Source organism: Lolium perenne, chromosome 5, assembly GCF_019359855.2.
Source record: "Lolium perenne isolate Kyuss_39 chromosome 5, Kyuss_2.0, whole genome shotgun sequence".
In the NCBI taxonomy this organism is placed as follows: Eukaryota; Viridiplantae; Streptophyta; class Magnoliopsida; order Poales; family Poaceae; genus Lolium; species Lolium perenne.
In genome coordinates, this window is record NC_067248.2 from 240,966,339 (window position 1) to 240,989,342 (window position 23,004).

Sequence of the window (23,004 nt, forward strand, 5' to 3'; positions counted from 1 at the left end):
GAGCATTTGTAATATGTTGCGTGAAAGCCAAATTTATAGCACTAGCATTAGGACTTTTAGCAAGTTTTTGCAAGAACTTTATAACTTCAGAGATGTGGCAATCATCAAAATTCAAACCATTATAATCTAAAGCAATGGGATCATCATCCCCAATGTTGGAAAAAATTTCAGCGACTTTATCACAGCGATTTCAGCAGCTTTAGCGATTTCAGCAGTTTCTCGCTTTGCATTAGAAGTGGAAACATTGCTAACACCAATTTTTTTATTATTAATAGTAGGAGGTGCAGCAACATGTGTAGCATTAGCATTACTAGTGGTGGTAATGGTCCAAACTTTAGCTACATTCTTCTCTTTAGCTAGTTTTTCATTTTCTTCTCTATCCCACCTAGCACGCAGTTCAGCCATTAATCTTATATTCTCATTAATTCTAACTTGGATGGCATTTGCTGTAGTAACAATTTTATTATGATGATTTTCATTAGGCAAAACTTTCGATTTCAAAAGATCAACATCAGCAGCAAGACTATCGACTTTAGAAGCAAGTATATCAATTTTCCCAAGCTTTTCTTCAACAGATTTGTTAATAGCAGTTTGTGTACTAATAAATTCTTTAAGCATGGCTTCAAGTCCAGGGGGTGAACTCCTATTATTGTTGTAAGAATTCCCATAAGAATTACCATAGCCGTTGCCATTATTATAAGGATATGGCCTATAGTTGTTACTAGAATTGTTCCGGTAAGCATTGTTGTTGAAATTATTATTTTTAATGAAGTTCACATCAACATGTTCTTCTTGTGCAACCAATGAAGCTAATGGAACATTATTAGGATCAATATTAGTCCTATCATTCACAAGCATAGACATAATAGCATCAATCTTATCACTCAAGGAAGAGGTTTCTTCGACAGAATTTACCTTCTTACCTTGTGGAGCTCTTTCCGTGTGCCATTCAGAGTAGTTGATCATCATATTATCAAGAAGCTTTGTTGCTTCACCAAGAGTGATGGACCTAAAGGTACCTCCAGCAGCTGACTCCAATAAATTCATGAAGAAAAATTTAGTCTGCATAGAAGGTTTGGATGATCATCCAAGTAGTCAGTCCATGGGTTGGGCAATTTTTAACCAGAGATTTCATTCTTTCCCAAGCTTGAGCAACATGTTCAGTATCTAATTGTTTAAAATTCATTATGCTACTCCTCAAAGATATAATTTTAGCAGGGGGATAATATCTACCAATAAAAGCATCCTTGCATTTAGTCCATGAATCAATACTATTCTTAGGCAGAGATAGCAACCAATCTTTAGCTCTTCCTCTTAATGAGAAAGGGAACAATTTTAATTTTATAATGTCACCATCTACATCCTTATACTTTTGCATTTCACATAATTCAACAAAATTATTGAGATGGGCAGCAGCATCATCAGAACTAACACCAGAAAATTGCTCTCGCAACAAGATTCAGTAAAGCAGGTTTAATTTCAAAGAATTCTGATGTAGTAGCAGGTGGAGCAATAGGTGTGCATAAGAAATCATTATTATTTGTGGTTGTGAAATCACACAACTTAGTATTTTCAGGGTTCGCCATTTTAGCAACAGTAAATAAAGCAAACTAGATAAAGTAAATGCAAGTAACTAATTTTTTTGTGTTTTCGATATAGCAAACAAGATAGCAAATAAAGTAAAACTAGCAACTAATTTTTTTGTATTTTGATTTAGTGCAGCAAACAAAGTAGTAAATAAAACTAAGCAAGACAAAAACAAAGTAAAGAGATTAGGAAGTGGAGACTCCCCTTGCAGCGTGTCTTGATCTCCCCGGCAACGGCGCCAGAAAAAGCTGCTTGATACGCGTTCAACACGCGTCCGTTGGGAACCCCAAGAGGAAGGTGTGATGCGTACAGCGGCAAGTTTCCCTCAGTATGAAACCAAGGTTATCGAACCAGTAGGAGCCAAGAAGCACGTTGAAGGTTGATGGCGGCGGGATGTAGTGCGGCGCAACACCAGGGATTCCGGCGCCAACGTGGAACCTGCACAACACAACCAAAGTACTTTGCCCCAACGAAACAGTGAGGTTGTCAATCTCACCGGCTTGCTGTAACAAAGGATTAACCGTATTGTGTGGAAGATGATTGTTTGCAGAAAATAGTAGAACAGTATTGCAGTAGATTGTATTTCAGTAAAGAGAATTGGACCGGGGTCCACAGTTCACTAGAGGTGTCTCTCCCATAAGACAAACAACATGTTGGGTGAACAAATTACAGTTGGGCAATTGACAAATAAAGAGGGCATGACCATGCACATACATATCATGATGAGTATAGTGAGATTTAATTGGGCATTACGACAAAGTACATAGACCGCCATCCAACTGCATCTATGCCTAAAAAGTCCACCTTCAGGTTATCATCCGAACCCCCTCCAGTATTAAGTTGCAAAGCAACAGACAATTGCATTAAGTATGGTGCGTAATGTAATCAACAACTACATCCTTAGACATAGCATCAATGTTTTATCCCTAGTGGCAACAGCACAACACAACCTTAGAACTTTCTGTCACTGTCCCAGGTGTCAATGCAGGCATGAACCCACTATCGAGCATAAATACTCCCTCTTGGAGTTACAAGCATCTACTTGGCCAGAGCATCTACTAGTAACGGAGAGCATGCAAGATCATAAACAACACATAGATATAACTTTGATAATCAACATAACAAGTATTCTCTATTCATCGGATCCCAACAAACGCAACATATAGAATTACAGATAGATGATCTTGATCATGTTAGGCAGCTCACAAGATCCGACAATGATAGCACAATGGGGAGAAGACAACCATATAGCTACTGCTATGGACCCATAGTCCAGGGGTAGACTACTCACACATCACTCCGGAGGCGACCATGGCGGCGTAGAGTCCTCCGGGAGATGATTCCCCTCTCCGGCAGGGTGCCGGAGGCGATCTCCTGGATCCCCCGAGATGGGATCGGCGGCGGCGTCTCTGGAAGGTTTTCCGTATCGTGGCTCTCGGTACTGGGGGTTTCGCGACGGAGGCTATTTGTAGGCGGAAGGGTAGGTCAAGAGGCGGCACGGGGGCCCCACACCACAGGGCCGCGCGGCCAAGGGGGGGCCACGCCGCCCTAGGGTGTGGCCCCCTCGTGGCCCCTCTTCGTCTCTTCTTCGGACTTCTGGAAGCTTCGTGGCAAAATAGGACCCTGGGCGTTGATTTCGTCCAATTCCGAGAATATTTCGTTACTAGGATTTCTGAAACCAAAAACAATGACAACAGAATCGGCACTTCGGCATCTTGTTAATAGGTTAGTTCCAGAAAATGCACGAATATGACATAAAGTGTGCATAAAACATGTAGATAACATCAATAATGTGGCATGGAACATAAGAAATTATCGATACGTCGGAGACGTATCAGATATCTTTGACCTCTTCCTCCCTGAGATCGATAAACCTTGGGTGATCCACTTAAGGGAAACTTGCTGCTGTTCTACAAACCTCTGCTCTTGGAGGCCCAACACTATCTACAAGAATAGAAGCACCCGTAGACATCAAGCACCATTAAGGAACGCCGTTTTGACATCCATCTGCCAAATCTCATAATTGAAAAATGCAGCTATTGCTAACAAAATCCTCACAGATTTTAGCTTCGCTACAGGTGAGAAAGTCTCATCGTAGTCAACTCCTTGAATTTGTCGAAAACCCTTTGCGACAAGTCGAGCTTTATAGACAGTAATATTACCATCAGCATCTGTTTTTCTCTTGAAGATCCATTTATTTTCGACAGGCTTGCGGCTATCAGGTAAGTCTACCAAAGTCCACACTTTGTTATCATACATGGATCCCATTTCGGATTTCATGGCTTCTTGCCATTTGTTGGAATCTGGGCTCATCATCGCTTCTTCATACGTCGCAGGGTCCTCATCATTGTTATCCACAATCATGACATTTAGACAAGGATCATACCAATCAGGAGTGGCACGTTCCCTTGTCGATCTGCGAGGTTCAGTAGTTTCCTCGTTCGAAGTTTCATGATCATTATCATTAGCTTCCTCTGTTGCCGGTGTAGGCGGTACAGGTACAACTTCCGGTACTGTGCTACTCTGATCAACGAGTATAGATTCATCAATCTCATCGAGTTCTACTTTTCTTCCAGTCACTTCTTTAGTGAGAAATTCTTTCTCAAGAAAGGTTCCATTCTTAGCAACAAAGATTTTGCCTTCAGATTTGTGATAGAAAGTGTACCCTATAGTTTTCTTAGGGTATCCTATGAAGACGCATTTCTCCGCTTTGGGTTCTAGCTTGTCCGGTTGTAACTTCTTTACATAGGCTTCGCAACCCCAAACTTTAAGGAACGACAGCTTAGGTTTCTTATTAAACCATAATTCATACGGTGTCATTTCTACGGATTTTGATGGTGCTCTATTTAAAGTGAATGCGGCTGTCTCTAATGCATAACTCCAAAATGATAACGGCAAATCAGTAAGAGACATCATAGAACGAACCATATCTAAGAGAGTTCGATTACGACGTTCGGACACACCGTTTCGTTGTGGTATTCCCGGCGGTGTCAATTGTGAAAGTATTCCGCATTTCTTTAAATGCATGCCAAACTCATAACTCAGATATTCACCTCCGCGATCAGATCGTAGAAATTTAATCTTCTTGTTACGTTGATTTTCTACTTCACTTTGGAATTCCTTAAACTTCTCAAAAGTTTCGGATTTATGTTTCATGAAATAGATATACCCATATCTACTCAGATCATCTGTGAAGGTTAGAACATAACGATAACCACCACGCGATGCTACACTCATTGGTCCGCACACATCGGTATGTATGATTTTCAATAAGTCAGTAGCTCGCTCCATCATACCAGAAAATGGAGTCTTAGTCATTTTTCCCATTAGACATGCTTCGCATCTATCAAGTGACTCAAAGTCAAGTGATTCAAGTAATCCATCGGTATGGAGTTTCTTCATGCGTTTCACTCCAATATGACCAAGACGACAGTGCCACATATAAGTAGAATTATCATTCAATTTAATTCGCTTAGCATCAATGTTATGTATATGCGTATCACTACTATCGAGATCTAACAGAAATAAGCCATTCTTTTCAGGTGCTCGACCATAAAAGATATTATTCATAAAAATAGAACAACCATTATTCTCAGACTTGAATGAATAACCGTCTTGCATTAAACAAGATCCAGATATAATGTTCATGCTCAACGCGGGTACAAAATAATAATTATTTAGGCTTAAAACTAACCCCGAAGGTAGATGTAGAGGAAGTGTGCCGGCAGCGATCACATCGACTTTGGATCCGTTTCCAACGCGCATCGTCACTTCATCTTTCAGTAGTCTTCGTTTATTCTTTAGTTCCTGTTTCGAGTTACAAATATGAGCAACCGAACCAGTATCAAATACCCAGGTACTAGAACGAGAACCAGTGAGATAAACATCTATAATATGTATATCAGATATACCTTCTTTCTTCTTCTAGACAAGGCCACTCTTTAGATCAGTCAGATACTTGGAGCAATTACGCTTCCAGTGTCCCTTCTCCTTGCAGTAATAGCACTCAGCATCAGGCTTAGGGCCGTTCTTAGGTTTCATAGGAGGCGTGGCAGCTTTCTTGCCACCCTTCTTGAATTTTCCCTTAGACTTGCCCTGTTTCTTGAAACTGGTGGTCTTGTTGACCATCAACACTTGGTGCTCTATCTTGATCTCAATCTCAGCAGCTTTTAGCATGCCAAAGAGTTCAGGTAACTCCTTGTTCATGTTCTGTATATTGTAGTTCATCACAAAGTTCTTGTAACTTGGTGGCAGTGATTGAAGGACACGATTAATCCCCAGTCTGTTAGGAATCACTATTCCCAAGTCACTGAGTTTCTTCGCATGCTCGGTCATGGCGAGCATGTGCTCACTAACGGAGCTGCCTTCTTCCATCATGCAACTGAAGAAGTGTTTCGATGCTTCATAGCATTCCACGGCCGCATGAGTCTCAAATATAGCTTTCAGCTCATTGACCAACTCATGAGGATCGTGGTGCTCAAAACGTTTTTGAAGATCGGCTTCCAGACTGCACAGGAGGGCACACTGAACTTGAGAGTACCGAGTTTTCCGAGTCTCGTAAACAACTTTTACTTCATCGGTTTCAGTTTCTGCAGGAGGGTCACCTAGCGGTGCATCAAGCACAAATTGCAGATTTCCGCCAGAGAGGAAGATCCTCACATGACGGAACCAGTCGGTGAAGTTGCTACCGTTGCTCTTAAGCTTTTCATTCTCTAGGAACTGGTTAAAATTGATTGGGGACGCCATCTCTACAACATATATTTGCAAAAGTTTAGACTAAGTTTATGACAAATTGAGTTCAAATTTTAATTCAACATAATTAAAAATCTAGGTGAGATCCCACTCAAAACAATATCCCTCGCATTGTCTTAGTGATCACACGAACTAAATCCACCGCACCTAAGTCCGATCATCACGAGACAAGGTGTGATTTCAATGGCGAACACTCAAAGTGTTCATCATATCAACCATATGATTCATGCTCTACCTTTCGGTATCACATGTTCCGAGACCATGTCTGTACATGCTAGGCTCGTCAAGGCCACCTTAGTATCCGCATGTGCAAAACTGTCTTGCACCCGTTGTATGCACTTGTTGATTCTATCACACCCGATCATCACAAGATGCTTCGAAACGACAAGTCTTGGCAACGGTGATACTAAGGATGAACACTTTATTATCTTGAGATTTTAGTGAGGGATCATCTTATAATGCTACCATCGCGATCTAAGCAAAATAAGATGCATAAAAGGATTAACATCACATGCAGTTCATATGTGATATGATATGGCCATTTTGTCTTTGCGCCTTTGATCTTCATCTCCAAAGCACGGACATGATCTCCATCATCTTCGGGCATGATCTCCATCATCGTCGGCGTAGCGTCAAGGTCAATGGCGCCGTCTTCATGATTGTCCTCCATGTAGCAACTATTACAACTACTTTGAAATACTACTCAACATGAAATTTAAAGACAACCATAAGGCTCCTGCCGGTTGCCACAATACAATAATGATCATCTCATACATATTCATCATCACATTATGGCCATATCACATCACCAAACCCTGCAAAAACAAGTTAGACGTCTCTAATTTGGTTTGCATATTTTACGTGGTTTAGGGTTTTCGATAGAGATCTAATCTACCTACGAACATGAACCACAACGTTGATACTAATGTTGTCAATAGAAGAGTAAATTGAATCTTCACTATAGTAGGAGAGACAGACACCCGCAAAGCCTCTTATGCAATACAAGTTGCATGTTGAACGAGGAACAAGTCTCATGAACGCGGTCATGTAAAGTTAGTCCGAGCCGCTTCATCCCACTATGCCACAAAGATGCAAAGTACTCAAACTAAAGATAACAAGAGCATCAACGCCCACAAAACCATTGTGTTCTACTCGTGCAACCATCTATGCATAGACACGGCTCTGATACCATTGTAGGGATTCGTTGCATAGAAAACAAAAAATTTCCTACCGCGAACACGCAATCCAAGCCAAGATGCAATCTAGAAGACGGTAGCAACGAGGGGATTATCGAGTCTCACCCTTGAAGAGATTCCAAAGCCTACAAGATGAGGCTCTTGTTGCTGCGGTAGACGTTCACTTGCCGCTTGCAAAAGCGCGTAGAAGATCTTGATCACGGCGCCACGAACGGGCAGCACCTCCGTACTCGGTCACACGTTCGGTTGTTGATGAAGACGACGTCCACCTCCCCGTTCCAGCGGGCAGCGGAAATAGTAGCTCCTCTTGAATCCGACAGCATGACGGCGTGGTGTCGGTGGTGGTGGAGAAACCCGGCGGAGCTTCGCTAAGCGTGCGGGAAGTGGAGGAGCGGGGCGGCTAGGGTTTGGGGAGAGGGGGCGCCGGCCACTATAGGGGTGCGGCCACCTTGTGGTTGTTGGGGTGGCCGGCCCCCTCCCCTTGGCCCTCATTATATAGGTGGAAGCCCCAAGTGTTGGACTACAAGTCTCCGAATAAGACCCGAACCCAAAACCTTCCATGTGATAGGGAAACCTACCCAAGGTGGGAATCCCACTTGGGGTGGGATTCCCCCCTTCCGTGTGGGGGGGTGGCCGGGCCCCTTTGGGGAAGTCCACTTGGGACTCCTCCCCCTCTAGGGTTGGCCGGCCATGGAGGTGGAGTCCCTTTGGGACTCCGCCTTCCATAGTGGTTTCTTCCGGACTTTTCTAGAACCTTCTAGAACCTTCCATAGAACCTTCCGGATCATTTTAAATCTTATAAAATGACTTCCTATATATGAATCTTATTCTCCGGACCATTCCGGAACTCCTCGTGATGTCCGGGATCTCATCCGGGACTCCGAACAAATATTCGAACTCCATTCCATATTCAAGTTCTACCATTTCAACATCCAACTTTAAGTGTGTCACCCTACGGTTCGTGAACTATGCGGACATGGTTGAGTACTCACTCCGACCAATAACCAATAGCGGGATCTGGAGATCCATAATGGCTCCCACATATTCAACGATGACTTTAGTGATCGAATGAACCATTCACATACGATACCAATTCCCTTTGTCACGCGATATTTTACTTGTCCGAGGTTTGATCATCGGTATCACTCTATACCTTGTTCAACCTCGTCTCCTGACAAGTACTCTTTACTCGTACCGTGGTATGTGGTCTCTTATGAACTCATTCATATGCTTGCAAGACATTAGACGACATTCCACCGAGAGGGCCCAGAGTATATCTATCCGTCATCGGGATGGACAAATCCCACTGTTGATCCATATGCCTCAACTCATACTTTCCGGATACTTAATCCCACCTTTATAACCACCCATTTACGCAGTGGCGTTTGATGTAATCAAAGTATCTTTCCGGTATAAGTGATTTACATGATCTCATGGTCATAAGGACTAGGTAACTATGTATCGAAAGCTTATAGCAAATAACTTAATGACATGATCTTATGCTACGCTTAATTGGGTGTGTCCATTACATCATTCATATAATGATATAACCTTGTTATTAATAACATCCAATGTTCATGATTATGAAACTAATCATCCATTAATCAACAAGCTAGTTAAGAGGCATACTAGGGACTTCTTTGTTGTTTACATATCACACATGTATCAATGTTTCGGTTAATACAATTATAGCATGATATATAAACATTTATCATAAACATAAAGATATGTAATAACCACTTTATTATTGCCTCTAGGGCATATCTCCTTCAGTTGCCACTAGGGATAAAACATCAATGCTTTGTCTAAGGATATTTGTATTGTTTACATTACGCACAGTACTTAATGCAATTGTCTGTTGTTTGCAACTTAATACTGGAAGGGGTGCGGATGCTAACCCGAAGGTGGACTTTTTAGGCATAGATGCATGCTGGATGGCGGTCTATGTTCTTTGTCGTAATGCCCTAAGTAAATCTCACAGTAGTCATCATGATATGTATGTGCATTGTTATGCCCTCTCTATTTGTCAATTTCCCAACTGTAATTTGTTTACCCAACATGTTATTTATCTTATTGGAGAGACACCACTAGTGAACTGTGGACCCCGGTCCATTCTTTTACATCTGAAATACAACCTACTGCAATCATTGTTCTCTTTTGTTTTCTGCAAGCAAACATCATTTTCCACACCATACGTTTAATCCTTTGTTTTCAGCAAGCCGGTGAGATTGACAACCTCACTATTAAGTTGGGGCAAAGTAGTTTGATTGTGTTGTGCAGGTTCCACGTTGGCACCGAAATCCCTGGTGTTGCGCCGCACTACACTCCTTCACCAACAACCTTCACGTGGTCTTCATCTCCTACTGGTTCGATAACCTTGGTTTCTTACTGAGGGAAAACTCGCTGTTGTACTCATCATACCTTCCTCTTGGGGTTCCCAACGGACGTGTGCTTTACCGTCACAAGCAATCTCCACCACCACCGCTACCACGCCTTCGTGCTGTCGGGATTCCGAGGAGGATCTACTACATCCGCTGCCCGCTAGAACGGGGAGAAGGACGTCGTCATCAACACCGAACGTGTGACCGAGTACGGAGGTGCTGCCCGACTGTGGCACCGTCAAGATCTTCTACGCGCTTTTGCAAGCGGCAAGTGATCGACTACATCAACCACGAGATCTAATCTCGTAGGCTTTGGAATCTTTGAGGGTTAGTCTCATGATCTTCATCTCGTTGCTACCATCTACTAGATTAGATCTTGGCTTGTTATTCGTTCTTGCGGTAGGAAATTTTTTGTTTTCTATGCTACGAATCCCTACAGAGTGAACCACCAAAAAACACACAGTAAGCAGAAAGTGAACGGCGATCTGAATGATTAATAGCCCATGTAGCATTTGAGTAGGCCTAGAGCTGGAACAAGAGAAGAAGAGATGACGAGAAATCGTCACACGAAGATATCAGAGGACACATAGGAGAGGTAATTGTAGTGAACCAAGGTGGGAGCTGAGACGAACTGACCCATGGCCTGCTCGTCCACCTCGGTCGTGGCGCACTCGTCCGTATCGGCGATGGCAAGCCGCCGCTGCCTCCGGTAGTGGCTCCGCTCGTCCTACTGGGAGACAAAGTGTGGCTGCGGGGTGAGCACATCGGCCTCCTCCTTGGTGTTGAAGGTGCCAATCCACACACTCTCTGGTGGCCCAAATTTTGACAGAGAAATGGCCTTCCAGCCACAAACGGAGTCCGGCGAATCCCCTTGAGCTCAGGTTGGCACGGTGACAAGGAAACATCTCGCCGACAGCAGGAAATGGTTGTAAGGGGCCGGCGGTGGCGGGGAGAGGGGATGTGGAGGGAGGAACCGGTAGAGGAGAACTGAGTTGTGAACTCTGGGTCCGCTACATGGCTTTATATAGTGACGCGAGGGCGAAAAGATAGCGGAACAATATGGTAGGAAGGAATTTTTGGGAAGAAAATGGAGGAAAAATTAGGCGGGAAATGACTTCTTGTACCACGGAAATGTACACGGTAAAGGGTGTCTTTTGGTGGGAAGCAACGACGTGCGTACAGACAAATGGGAAAGCTGTGCCGTTGTAACGTATGTGTCAACTTCGGCCGGTAGGGACATGTGTCTCGCGGCTTTTCCGTGCTTAGTTCTTTGCGGTGTGTTTTTCCTGCCTCTTTGCCATGTTTAGTTCATTGCAGTGCGTTATTATGGCTCTCTGCCGTGTTGTTGCCGATTGCGGTGTGTTTTTGTATACATTTACGTGATTGGATCACAAGGAGGTTGATAGATACTAGATAAGAGCAAGTTCCAGACGCATTATTTTTCTTACCATGATACCTAAGGAGACCGGAAGGTTTTTAAGGCAGCTTACTGGCTTAATATATATGGTGTTAAAAAAATAGCAGCTTGCTAGCTAGATGAGAGAGAGGTAAGTAGAATAGAGAAAGAGCTAGCTAGATAAAGGAGGGAGTGAGCACGGTAGCTAGCTAGCAGAGCGCGCTAGTTAGCCTTTCCCACCGATGTGTGTGCTGGTAATTGACGCGACTCCTATTCGCCACTCATTATGGGATGTACCTGGCGCTCCGCTCAGGTGGCGATTTTATGGGCTGGCCTGTTAGTACCAAGCTTAGCGAAACAACTTTTTTTCTTCAGATTTCTCGTTTTTCGGCTACCAACTGGTTCTATGTGTGTTGTTATTTAACGATTTTTTTTCCGGTTTGTCTTCTGTTTTTTAGTCGATTTAAAAAAATCTTTTGAAAATTCTGAATCATTTTTTGAAATTTCAAATTTTTCGAAATTTGAACTTTTTTAGATCTGAACATTTTTAATATTTGAACATTTTTTAATATCAATTTTTTTTGAGATTCGAACATTTTTTAATTCAAACTTTTTTGAATTATGAATTTTTTGAGATTCAAACATTTTTTAATATTTACATTTTTTAATTCGAACTTTTTTGGTTTTTGAACTTTTTTATATTTGAACATTTTTAAAGATCTAAACTGAAAGGAAAAAAAGAAGAGAAAAGCAGTACCTTTTGTTGGGCCCAGGTTTGGAGCGGCCCAGGGAAACCTCTTCAGGCGAAGCGAACGCTCGCTCCCGCTTAAGGCGGAGAGTAGGTGCTCCCGGTAATCGACCCACCAGGGTGCAGCAAGGGCGCCCACGGGATGAGTGGGCCGGTGGTTTGCTCCAAGATGGGCTTGGCAGCAACTCTAAACCAAGCACACGTGAGACTGGAAATGTTTTGGAGATTGTGGGTACATCAAGAGAAATAGCAATAAGTAGAGAAGGAGACGGAAAATTCTACGGCTGCCGAACAAGTGGAAGAAGATAATGAAGATTCTAGGACTGCCGACCAAGTGGAAGACGATATTGTAAACAAAATGCTCATGTTCAACAAGATGAAGGTATACAATATTTTGGTATATATGGCATCAAATTTAATCCAGGACTTCGCATTCCAATTGATCAATTTCATTCCAATATCACATAGTGACCTAATCATAAGAAAGGTGATATGCCCACGGGAAAAAGGAAAAATCAAGAAAGACACTTGTGCCGACCTGGAGATACGAGATGGGGTTCTCACTACACAACCTTATCTCGTATTGACTCAATGAGGGATGCAATAATAGAAGTTCTTGGCATTGTTGAGGATGGCATGCGTAATCCAACTAAGACAGGAGGAGAAGTTCTGGGCATTGTTGAGGATGGCATGCGTAATCCAACAAAGACAGGAGTTTATGATCATAAAATGGAGACATTTAACTTTGTGTTTATCATGAAGATGATATTAAAAGTACTTTGTATGACAAATGATGTATTTTTTCTACTACAAAAGAAGAATCAAAATATTGTTGAGGTATGTGATGAGTAATATTTTATAGTTCTACTTTCAATATGTATATTTTGGTGGCACGTTTGGTCAATTAGAGGAACCATGGTTGGGAGTCACTCTTGGAAGGTGTCAAATCATTTTGTATTGGAAATATCATCATAATCCCAAGTATGGATACCATGATAATAAAATGGGGTAAAACAAGAAAAGGGGGAAGATAACAGGTCACCACTGGTCATTTTATCGTATTTACACCTTCTATGTTGGGATAGAATCCATTGTCACTGAGTTTGATCATCGTTTTAATGAGGCATCTTCAGAGGTTCTTCACAATATTTCTTGTCTTGATCCAAGAAACTCATTTGCCAGGTTTAATGTGAATAAGCTTGCTCATCTTACAGAGATTTATTATGAGGATTTCTCTGATTATGAGCGTGAGCATTTACAACATGCCCTTGAGCTATTCCATGTTCATACGACAAGAGTTGAAGATTTTATTGTTTTGATATTGTAAGCCTAACTAAAAAGACAGTTCAACTTAAAAGGAACACCATATTTCCTGCAGTTTACCGCATCATGGAGTTGGCAATGCTTTTACCTGTGGCGACGACAACAGTTGAACGGGCCTTCTCAACTATGAAGATTATCAACAAAGTTGTGCAGCAAGATGTCTGATGGTTGTCTTAATGATTTGATTAGTGTGCTACATCGAGCGAGGGATATTCAAAAGTCTTGATCTTGCTGAAATTAAAAAGGATTTTCAAAAGGAAGGTAGAGCTCTGCCATTGCTTGGGACTTGTAGACGGCACTAGAGCTTCATTATTGGTACATTTGTAGGCCCTACTTATATTAAAGTATAATTTGAATTTACCATTGTACTAAGTAATTGTGCTTAAGATCGTATAAAATATTAAGTGTCGATATAATTTTGATTTTTGTGCACCAATCTTTTTTATCCGTTGAAGTTCGTCCGACCTCAATTTATTTCATCCTTCGCCACCTCAAGTGGTCCGAGAAGCCTCTGTTTCCCCCAAGAATATTCGTTTTAGATACCGAGTACATGTGGTCTTAGACACGGCAAACTACCAAAGACTGGACATACACTAGTAGAAAATGAGGCTTTCATTCGGAGCTGCTCGATACTAGTGATAGATGGTTTTTTTATAGTGGGGCCATGCAACACATGTGTAATTTGATAATATGGGTACTTACTTTTTTTGTATATACACGTAGTCAAATATTACAAAATACTTCGACAAATGCTAGAACGCAGGGTAATTTTGAAACACTTTAGAAATGAGAGAGTAGCATGAACAATCCTCCTTAGGTAGGACCAACACTCTCTACTCAACCCGCATCAACTTAGCCATAACCCAAGATGTCGAATATGTACATGACACAAATTAACAACGTGTGGCGTCCAGCATATATATACTGTGGTACTCTAGCTGCAGTAGGCCAAGAATGTCTTGATGTCAGACGTGTAGAAGCCGTTGAAGTTGGAGCCGGACCCGGTAGTGTAGGCGCCCATGTCGTGGAACACGAGCCACTCCCCCACGCTCATCTCCGGCAGCTGGTACCCCGTAATCACCGTGTCGAGAGAGTCGCACGTCGGCCCAAACACCGTCGACGCGTACGTCTTCTCACCGGGGCGGCCGGCGTTGAGCGGCCTCGGGCGCGGCACGTAGTCGTCCATGAGGACGCAGTTGAGAGAGCCGTAGACGCCGTCGTCGATCCAGTACTCCCGCACCTCGCCGCGCGTGCGCTTCCCGATAACGCGCGCCGCGAGCGTGAATGCAGTCTCTGCGAAGTACCGTCCCGGCTCGCCGATCACCTCAATGCATGGTGGGAGGTCGCCGAAATGCTGGGCGAGCGCTTCCTTGATGACTGCTGCCGCCTCGTGGAAGGTGGCGCCGGCCACGAAGCCGCCGCCGATGTCGAGCACGCGCATGGGCGGCATGCCGAGGGCCTCAGCCGCGTCGAACGCCGCGCGAGAGGCCTTGATGGCTTCCCGGTACACGTCGGTGCGTGACCCGCCGCTGCCGACGTGGAAGGAAACGCCAGCCACGGCGAGGCCCGCGCGCTGCGCGGCGCGGAGGAGCGGGACCACCTCGTCGGCTAGCGCTCCGTACTTGACGCCGAGGTCGACCTTAGCATCGCCGTTGACGGGGCCCTTGATGCGGAGGACGAGCTCGCAGCCAGGGTGGCAGCGCTTCACCTTGGCCACCTCCTCCTCGGAGTCGTACGTGGTGAGGTTGACGCCGACCTGCGCCGCGTACTCGATGTGCGCCTCGGGCTTGCACGGGTTGGCGTACACTATGCTCCCCGGCTCAACCCCGAGCGCGAGCACGGCCTCGATCTCTCGGCGGCTGGCGCAGTCGAACCCGGCGCCGAGCGCCGCCAGCGCGCCCAGCATCGCCGGCTCAGGGTTGCACTTGACGGCGTAGTAGGGCCGCACGTCGGGGAGCTCGCGGCGCCAGTGTCCGTGCAGGTCGAGGACCCTGGCGAGGTCGAGGACGTGGAACGCGCTACGGACGCCGGAGCCGGCGATGGAGCGCATGAGCGCGGCTACGGCGTCCTTCTCCTTGAGCGCGTGCCGCTTGAACGCCAGCACCTTCCTGTCCTTCACCCCTGGTGCCACCAGCACCGCCTGCATGGGGCTGCCTCCACCCATGTCTGTCAACAGCTTTTGGCGACGACGGTACGGTGGCAACGGTGAAGTGAATGCAATGCAAGCCAAGCTTAGATTAGTTAGCTCAAGGTTTGCCAAGAATCTAGACGAAGAAGCGGCTAGGGTGACGATGTCAGTCCAGCGAGAAAGATCGATTGCTTGATCGAATGCTTCTGCGGCTTTCGACGTGATCATGAACTAGCTCGGTGGGTTACTTATATAGTGCGTGGCCGGGAGTTAGGTGGCGGCGCGGTCAAATCAACCATGCCCAAAAGAGGGCATATCATGCGACGCTGCGGCTGGTGCAGCTCCAACTTGTGCGGCAGCGGTGGTAGGTAGAAGAGAGAGTAGGGGGCGTTCTATCGGACATGGTCAGACCTGCCCTTTCCCCAAATACACACAGGAGTTAGATTGGATTAAATATGCATATGCAAAGTACACTCAGAAGTAGAACCCCTGAGAGGCTGAGACTCGATGGTGTGGTGCCGCGGCAGAACCACTGCGCATGCATGAGCATCGCGTTTCTTCCGTGGCTCATTCCGAGTCTTTTCCTTAATCCAGAATTCAATAAAATGGTATATAGAGGATGATTTAAGACGATGGTATATGACAAAGGTGTATCGGAGAGTAGAAAATGAGACAAATCAACTACTCTGTCAAGTAAACATACATGATCACCTGCTAGTGATATTACACTGCACCAGGTCCGTAGGGTGGAACCTCTTATTACGACAAGGACAACACCTACATTATACCCCTTAATGACGTGAAGTCTGCATTTGAATAAATCATCATGCATCTCTTACGGACGCTTGATATTTTCAAATGCAATAAGACATCATGTTGTCAAATGCAAGATATGCAGATGTAGTTATACCCAATATAAAACTTCTCCAATGAGTTGTTGGACTCGATTCACGAACCCATTATCATATCTATCGATGGCATAGATGCAACTAAATTCCATTTTCGTGTTTACGATCATGAGTACCTTTGTACCACTACATGTTTAGTGTTTGTTGATATCCAAACAACCAATAAATTGCTTGTATGAAAATTATCGGTAGATGATCCACTATGGTTGTTGGAGTAGAGAATCGTCTTGTTGAACTTAGTTTGGAACCCACGCCATAAAGTATTCACATGAATGTATAGTTGTTCCTGATTGGATGCCATACAAACATGGCTGGATAAGCTGAAAAATAAAGTAGCACACACCTGTGCCGATATTCTAGGATACACAGGATTCCGTGTACCCCTCCATCGTGGCAATCTCACCAAGATAGTACTATGATAGAAAGTAAGGTTGGGAATTATGCTACCCATAATGATGATTTTATGCGTGACCTATCACTCAGCCCATTGTGACAGCGGTGAACTATGAAATTAAGCTTACTTTTTTAAGTTTAGTTCAACATAATCAATTTGGAGGCTCGGCCGATGAAGATTCAAGTTTGGACTTAAATATATTTACTGAGATATATGATGCGCATAAAAAATGTTGACCCCAATGCAGTCAAGCTGTGTTTATTCCCTTTCTCACTTAGAGGAAAGGCAAAATATTTATTGCTAGATTTTCCTAAAGGCACTATTACTTCATGGGAGGAATGCACTAATATTTTTATGACTATTTTTTTCTTCCATCTAAGACTATGCAACTTCGATCTAACATTACAGGCTTTAGGCAGGAAGATTGCAAGCCACTAGCGCTTGCATGAGAGAGGATGAATGAATGGTTAGTTCTCCATTTATTTTATAATAGTCTTAATTATATGTCTAAGTATATGCTTCATACTGCAACTAGAGGCACATTCATGGGCAAGCCGTAAAATGTGCCCAAACAGCTCCTTAATGACATTCAGAGAAACCATGTCCAATGTCATATAGAAAGTTCCTCTCCAAGGGCCAAGATCAGGGCACGCCACCTCGCCTTCTGTCCACCAACACCGCGCACCACTGCCACCGAAGAAGAGAGGGGTACCACCCCCACCCTTTAGGGCCGCGACAATCTGGAACCCCCTCTGCCGCCATGCCACACATGCTTTCCCTGGCTACACCACCGGTGGCAGCGATGGGGGGAGGGAGGGGCGTGAGGGGGCCAGAGGGCCGGTGAGGTGGGGCTCCCTGGAGTGGCACGGCGCGACCGCCGGGGGAGGGTTAGATCGTATCATATGGTATTATGTTATTCTGGGCATCTCATTGTGCTCTTAAGAAATATTTGATATTATAATAGCCTCTACCGTTTGATCTTCTACATTTTCATCACTAACAACATTTAGGATCGTCAACATGCATGCAAACAAATAATGATTTGACTTTCAATTTTGTGCTAGTGATAGTTTTTATTGGGTTCATTTTGGTCATTCTTATCAACAATACTTTTTTTACTATACATATATAGAGATAAAGCTACAAGAGTAAGATAAAGCTACAAGAGTAACGATGCTAAAATCAGAGAACATCCAACGAAGTAGCCACATGGCTCGACATCGGCAAAAATAGTGATTTTGGGTGAAGTCGGCGCTCCATCGTCATCGGCTAAAAGATGGTGAGATGAAGAGGTCGGAAAAATACCTACATCTGTTGGTGAACGTCCAAAACATATATATGTATTTCAAAGTTCATTATACAGTTCCTTTAATATTTTCATAATTGTTGGGATTTTTATCAAGTCCCACTTAAGTTTTAATTTATCTATGGAAGGCACAAAAGCCCTTATATACTTATTTATTTATTTCAATAACCTTCTAGACACGAAATAAATATGAAAATAGAAATAAGTTATTATTATCGAATATGAAGATGACCAGTGTTGAATGTACCCGAGAGGAGCCATCAGGGGCAAACGGGCGGTCACAGGGCGGGCCCGGTTGCCCACCGTCGACGTTACTGTATGCAGCAGTCGCCCTTTTGGCCAAGGAATCCATCTTGACAAAAAAAACGCATTTATGTACCCTTCAAAAAGATCATGAACAAGGAGGCGCAGTACGAGACAAAGCATGAATCTTGAAGAAACAAAGCGTCCTTCCAGTAAGATCTAAGGGGAAAACAGTGTGGTCGCATCTCCATCATCTCTATCAACTTCTTCGTTTTCTGCATGATGAACAGGGGTAGTCCGCCCGGACTATGTGTTCGTGGTATCTAGGCCCACTTGCACCCTCACTGGTGGAAAAAGGGGCTTTGGTCGCGGTTGGCAACTGCCATTAGTCGCGGTTGCGCAACCGCGACCAAAGTAGCGCGACTAAAGCCCCCCCCTTTAGTCGCGGTTCCATACGACCCGCGACTAAAGCCCCCGCCACGTGGGCCGCAGCCGAGCGCCACGGCGGAGCACCTGAAGTCGCCGATCATCCGGCCACCCGCGACTAAAGGCCTCCGCAGGGTTTAGGGTTTAGCCCCCCCTCCCCCTAAATCTGATTTCTTTTTAATTTGTATTGTTTTATTTCTTTTGGGTTTTAATTTTGAAGGAGTTTCACATATTCTACGGTACTACATACATGCATATGAATGTACAATTTCAAACAAATTTGAAATTAGAACCAAAAAGAATTCAAGAGGAATATACAATATATATTCAATATCGGATGACCATATACAATATATATTCAATATCGGATGACCATATACAATTTTGAACAAGTTTCCATCCATAATTTAGTGCATATAAAGATCTACGTCATCGTAATGGTGTTCTCCTCTAGGATCGATGACTTCCCTCGCCAACCATCCAGCTAGTTCCTCTTGAAGTGGTCGGAAGCGAGCTTACGGACTAAGCGTCTTCCGGAGGTTATTCCTCGAGGATGTTGTTCTCACACTTCTGGTCCCGCTCATTGCAGTATCTCCGGATCCTCTCACAAACATAGTATCCACATAGATTGGTCCCCGGTGGCTGAATATCCCCAATCGTCCGCACTGCCATTTTAAAATGTAGCTCTTTTTTGAATTCACCGACCTTGGTATCTACGAACCGTCTCCAAACCCTACGAGGCAAAGAAAATTAAATGAACAAGAGAGTTATTAATTAGTTACTTGATATTAGGAAATGATGAACGAAATAGGCCGATCAATATAGAGCGCAAATGAATGAAAATAATTACTTTTGCATCATTTTTCTCATGTCGGCCCAAAGCGCCGGATCCATATTCAGAGAGTCGTGGACGAGAACTGAGGAGGTCTGAAATTGAATTACCATAAGAATCCAGTGGAACCTGCGGACACGATACATGCACAGTCATGCATAACTCATCGATTAGCCACATACCATGCATGGAGTAAACAAAAGAGAATGTGCTCAAGACAGAAACACTCACCCAAAATGGTAAGGAAATAGAATATCACTTTTGAGTTTCTGTTTTCTAATAAACCGCCACAGGTCATCCTCCACGTCGGCGGGGTGGTGTTCTAACACATATGAATTAACGATTTGTGGGTCAATGAACCCAACATCATGGATGTTCCTTATTCGCATTTCCCGCTTCTTCATTCTGCATAATAGCGTACACAACAAGATAGTTAGGACAATATATATATATATATATATATATATATATATATATATATATATAGTGTAGGCAATGAACGAGATGGGGTAAAAATTAATAAATCACTTACAGAACGTAGCAACTGATGATAGATTTGTCGAGGTCGCGCAGATTGAACAGCTGGAATAATTCACTCAGATGAATTTGTACATAGTAATGTTTGAAGTGATGCTCATATCTAACTTCCGCATAAATATAGTCTTTGGCGTTTTTAAGTTTTATGTAACCCTTGTACCAATTTAGCAGACCTTTCATTTGTCGAGGTAGATCCTCTTCCTGCGCAGGCTCGACGAGAGGGCCATTCTTCACATATGTAAATACTACGTCCTTCATTGGCGCCTCATCAAGGCCTAACAGTGCACGAAGAGTGATACCTAAGTCGGCCGCTTGTTCTCTGGCACTCGTTACAGTCAATCCATGTGCTGCTGCAGCTGCTATGATATCGGGGGCATCCGGACCGGCGGCTTGCACTATGAGCGGGGCGATCGATTGTTTACTTTGTTCCCCGAGCTGGGCAACTTCTTTCCCCCTTTCTAAATTTTTCTCGGCCTCCTCCAAGGCTTTCTTCTCCGCCAACTCTTGGTTCCTCTTGAACGCGAGTGCTTGCCTACGAAGTTCACGTAAATAGTCGTCAGGCAGATTCTTCGCGGCTTGGGACGGTGTGTTCAAAAATGACTTAGCCCAGCTCTTTTCCTTGTCAGAAAATACTTGCTTGGGCTCGGGCTCTCTTTTCTTCTTGCAGTCCGCCTTCCATTTCTCATATTCAGCAGCCGCGTGTGCGTCGACTTCCTCGGCACTACGTTCCCAAGGCCTTGTGGGGAGAGGCTTCAGTGATGGCTCTGGTATCTTTGTGGTTCTAGGTACATAAGGGTCCGGGTTAATAACCCAGGACTGCTTCTGCTTCTTCGCCGGAGGTGGATTGGGGCGGTGTACGATCACCCGCCGGACGAGGACTGGGGGGCGGCGTCTGCTTACCCGCCGGAGGTGAATTGGGGGGCGGCGTCGGCTGACGTGAAGGAGGTGTAGGTGAAGCACCACCACCACCACCGCCACCGCCACCGTCACCGCCACCGCCACCGCCACCACCACCACCGTAGGGGGGTGGACTTGTTGGCGCCTCGCCTGGAAACTTGATAAATTTCTTCTGCCATAGAATGAACTGGCGCTTGACATCTCCAAGTCTTTTCACCCCTTCAGGTGTAGCAATGTCAATGTCCAGGTCCTCAAACCCTTGGACTATCTCCTCCACCGTGACACGAGCATAGCCATCTTGAATGGGGTTGTTGTGGTGGAGTGCTCCAGTGGTAAAGCACTTTGCCGATGGCTACCTTCATGGACATGTTCCCGATAGGATAATACAGATGACATGCGTTCATCTCCTTTATATCGTCCACGGGGGAGCGAGGACGCTCCGGTGCAGTAATTTCGACCACCGAGGCTCCGGTGCAGTAATTTCGATCGTCGGTGCACCAGCCGGTGAGGCCTCCGTGGAAGCCACGCTGCTTCTTCTCCGCTGCTGGCTTCCGAGATCCATTGGATGATCTTCATGCTGCGCCCGAGCTGCATCTCTTTCGGCTACTAGTACACTCACGGTTTTCTTCATCACATCCATTTCCGTTACCAACTTCGCCACAACATCTGCATCCCGATCCATCTTTCTCTTACGGCTTCTGTAACCGTACGGGTCATCATTCTGGGGGAACCCTACTTTCCACGAAATGGGCCCCATGCCTCGTACACGTCCTCCGTGTTCAGGATTCCCGAGGGCTTTTGTCAGGGCGTCGTTCTCTCTGTTGAACTTGATCCTCCCCTCTTGAGCATCCCTCATTGCCTCAATAAGCTTTTGGGTGGGTTTAATTATTTTGCCCTGATAAACACACTCCCCTGTCTCCGGGTTCAGCGATCCCCCATGCCCGTACCACCAGCTTTTGGCCCTTGGGTCCCATCCCTCCGTACCTGGACGGATTCCTCGCGTCCTCAGCTCGTTCTCCATCTTCTCCCACCTAGGCTGCCAAAAGCGATACCCTCCTGGCCCCATAATATGATTGTACTCCTTCTTGGCCGCATTCTTCTTATTTTTTTTCGACATTTCAAGGAACTGCTCCGATTTCTTTTGCTTCACAAATTCTGGCCAATCATGTTGCAGTTTCTCATATTGTCCTTTGAAATCCGGAGTCTTGCCCTGCTTGACAAAGTCATGGGCTAGATTTTGCTTGTATTTCCGGAATGCGTTGGCCATCTTAGAAAGAGCGAACTGTTTGACTAGCTTGCACCTCTCCTTGTTTTCCTGAATCTTGTTACCCGCCTCATCGTATTTGCGGTATTCCGGAGGTAGAACGAAATGTTCCATAAGCTTGTTGAAGCAATCTTTTTTTGTTCTCTTATCGACAAAAGTGAAACCAAGACGTGCCTTCTTTGGCTCATTCCACTCCTGGACGGTGATCGAGACGTTGTCTCTAACAACGGCTCCGCATTGGCTGATAAACTTGGTGGCGTTCTTGCTGGGCTCCAGCGGCCTGCCGGTTGCTTCCTCGACAACCTCGATGGTGCATGTTTCGTTTGGTTTCATCGTCTTGGTTGCGCCACGCTTTGACGACGTACTCGATTTTTTCGATGATCCGGCCGAGGGCTAAAATAAGAAAGAGTCGCGCGCATTAGTACACACATATTTATTCAAATCAGTTAGTTTGTATCACCAGAGGCTCAATGTATATATATACCTCGGCGCCGGAGGTGGTTGCTACTTCCAATTGAAGATCGTCGTTTATCGACGTTTCTTCGGCATCATCTTGCTGACGGCGCCCTTCATCTTCACCCTCAAGGTTCAGATAAGAAGAGATATCATCTTCTTCTTGTCCGGTCGGCACATATAGAATATCGCCTTTTATGATGCCGAACATATGGTCTTCAGCGTCCGGATCA

The 23,004-nt window shown here is 44.6% G+C and overlaps 1 protein-coding gene across 1 annotated transcript; it reads right to left on the bottom strand.

Annotated features, from left to right (window-relative positions):
• Positions 1-14,186: 14,186 nt before the first annotated feature.
• On the bottom strand, positions 14,187-15,547 carry LOC127298314 (ornithine decarboxylase 1B, chloroplastic-like). Its single transcript, XM_051328203.2, has one exon. The coding sequence runs from the start codon at positions 15,545-15,547 to the stop codon at positions 14,318-14,320; it is 1,230 nt and encodes a 409-aa protein (XP_051184163.1). The 3' UTR covers positions 14,187-14,317.
• Between the last annotated feature and the right edge of the window lie 7,457 nt (positions 15,548-23,004).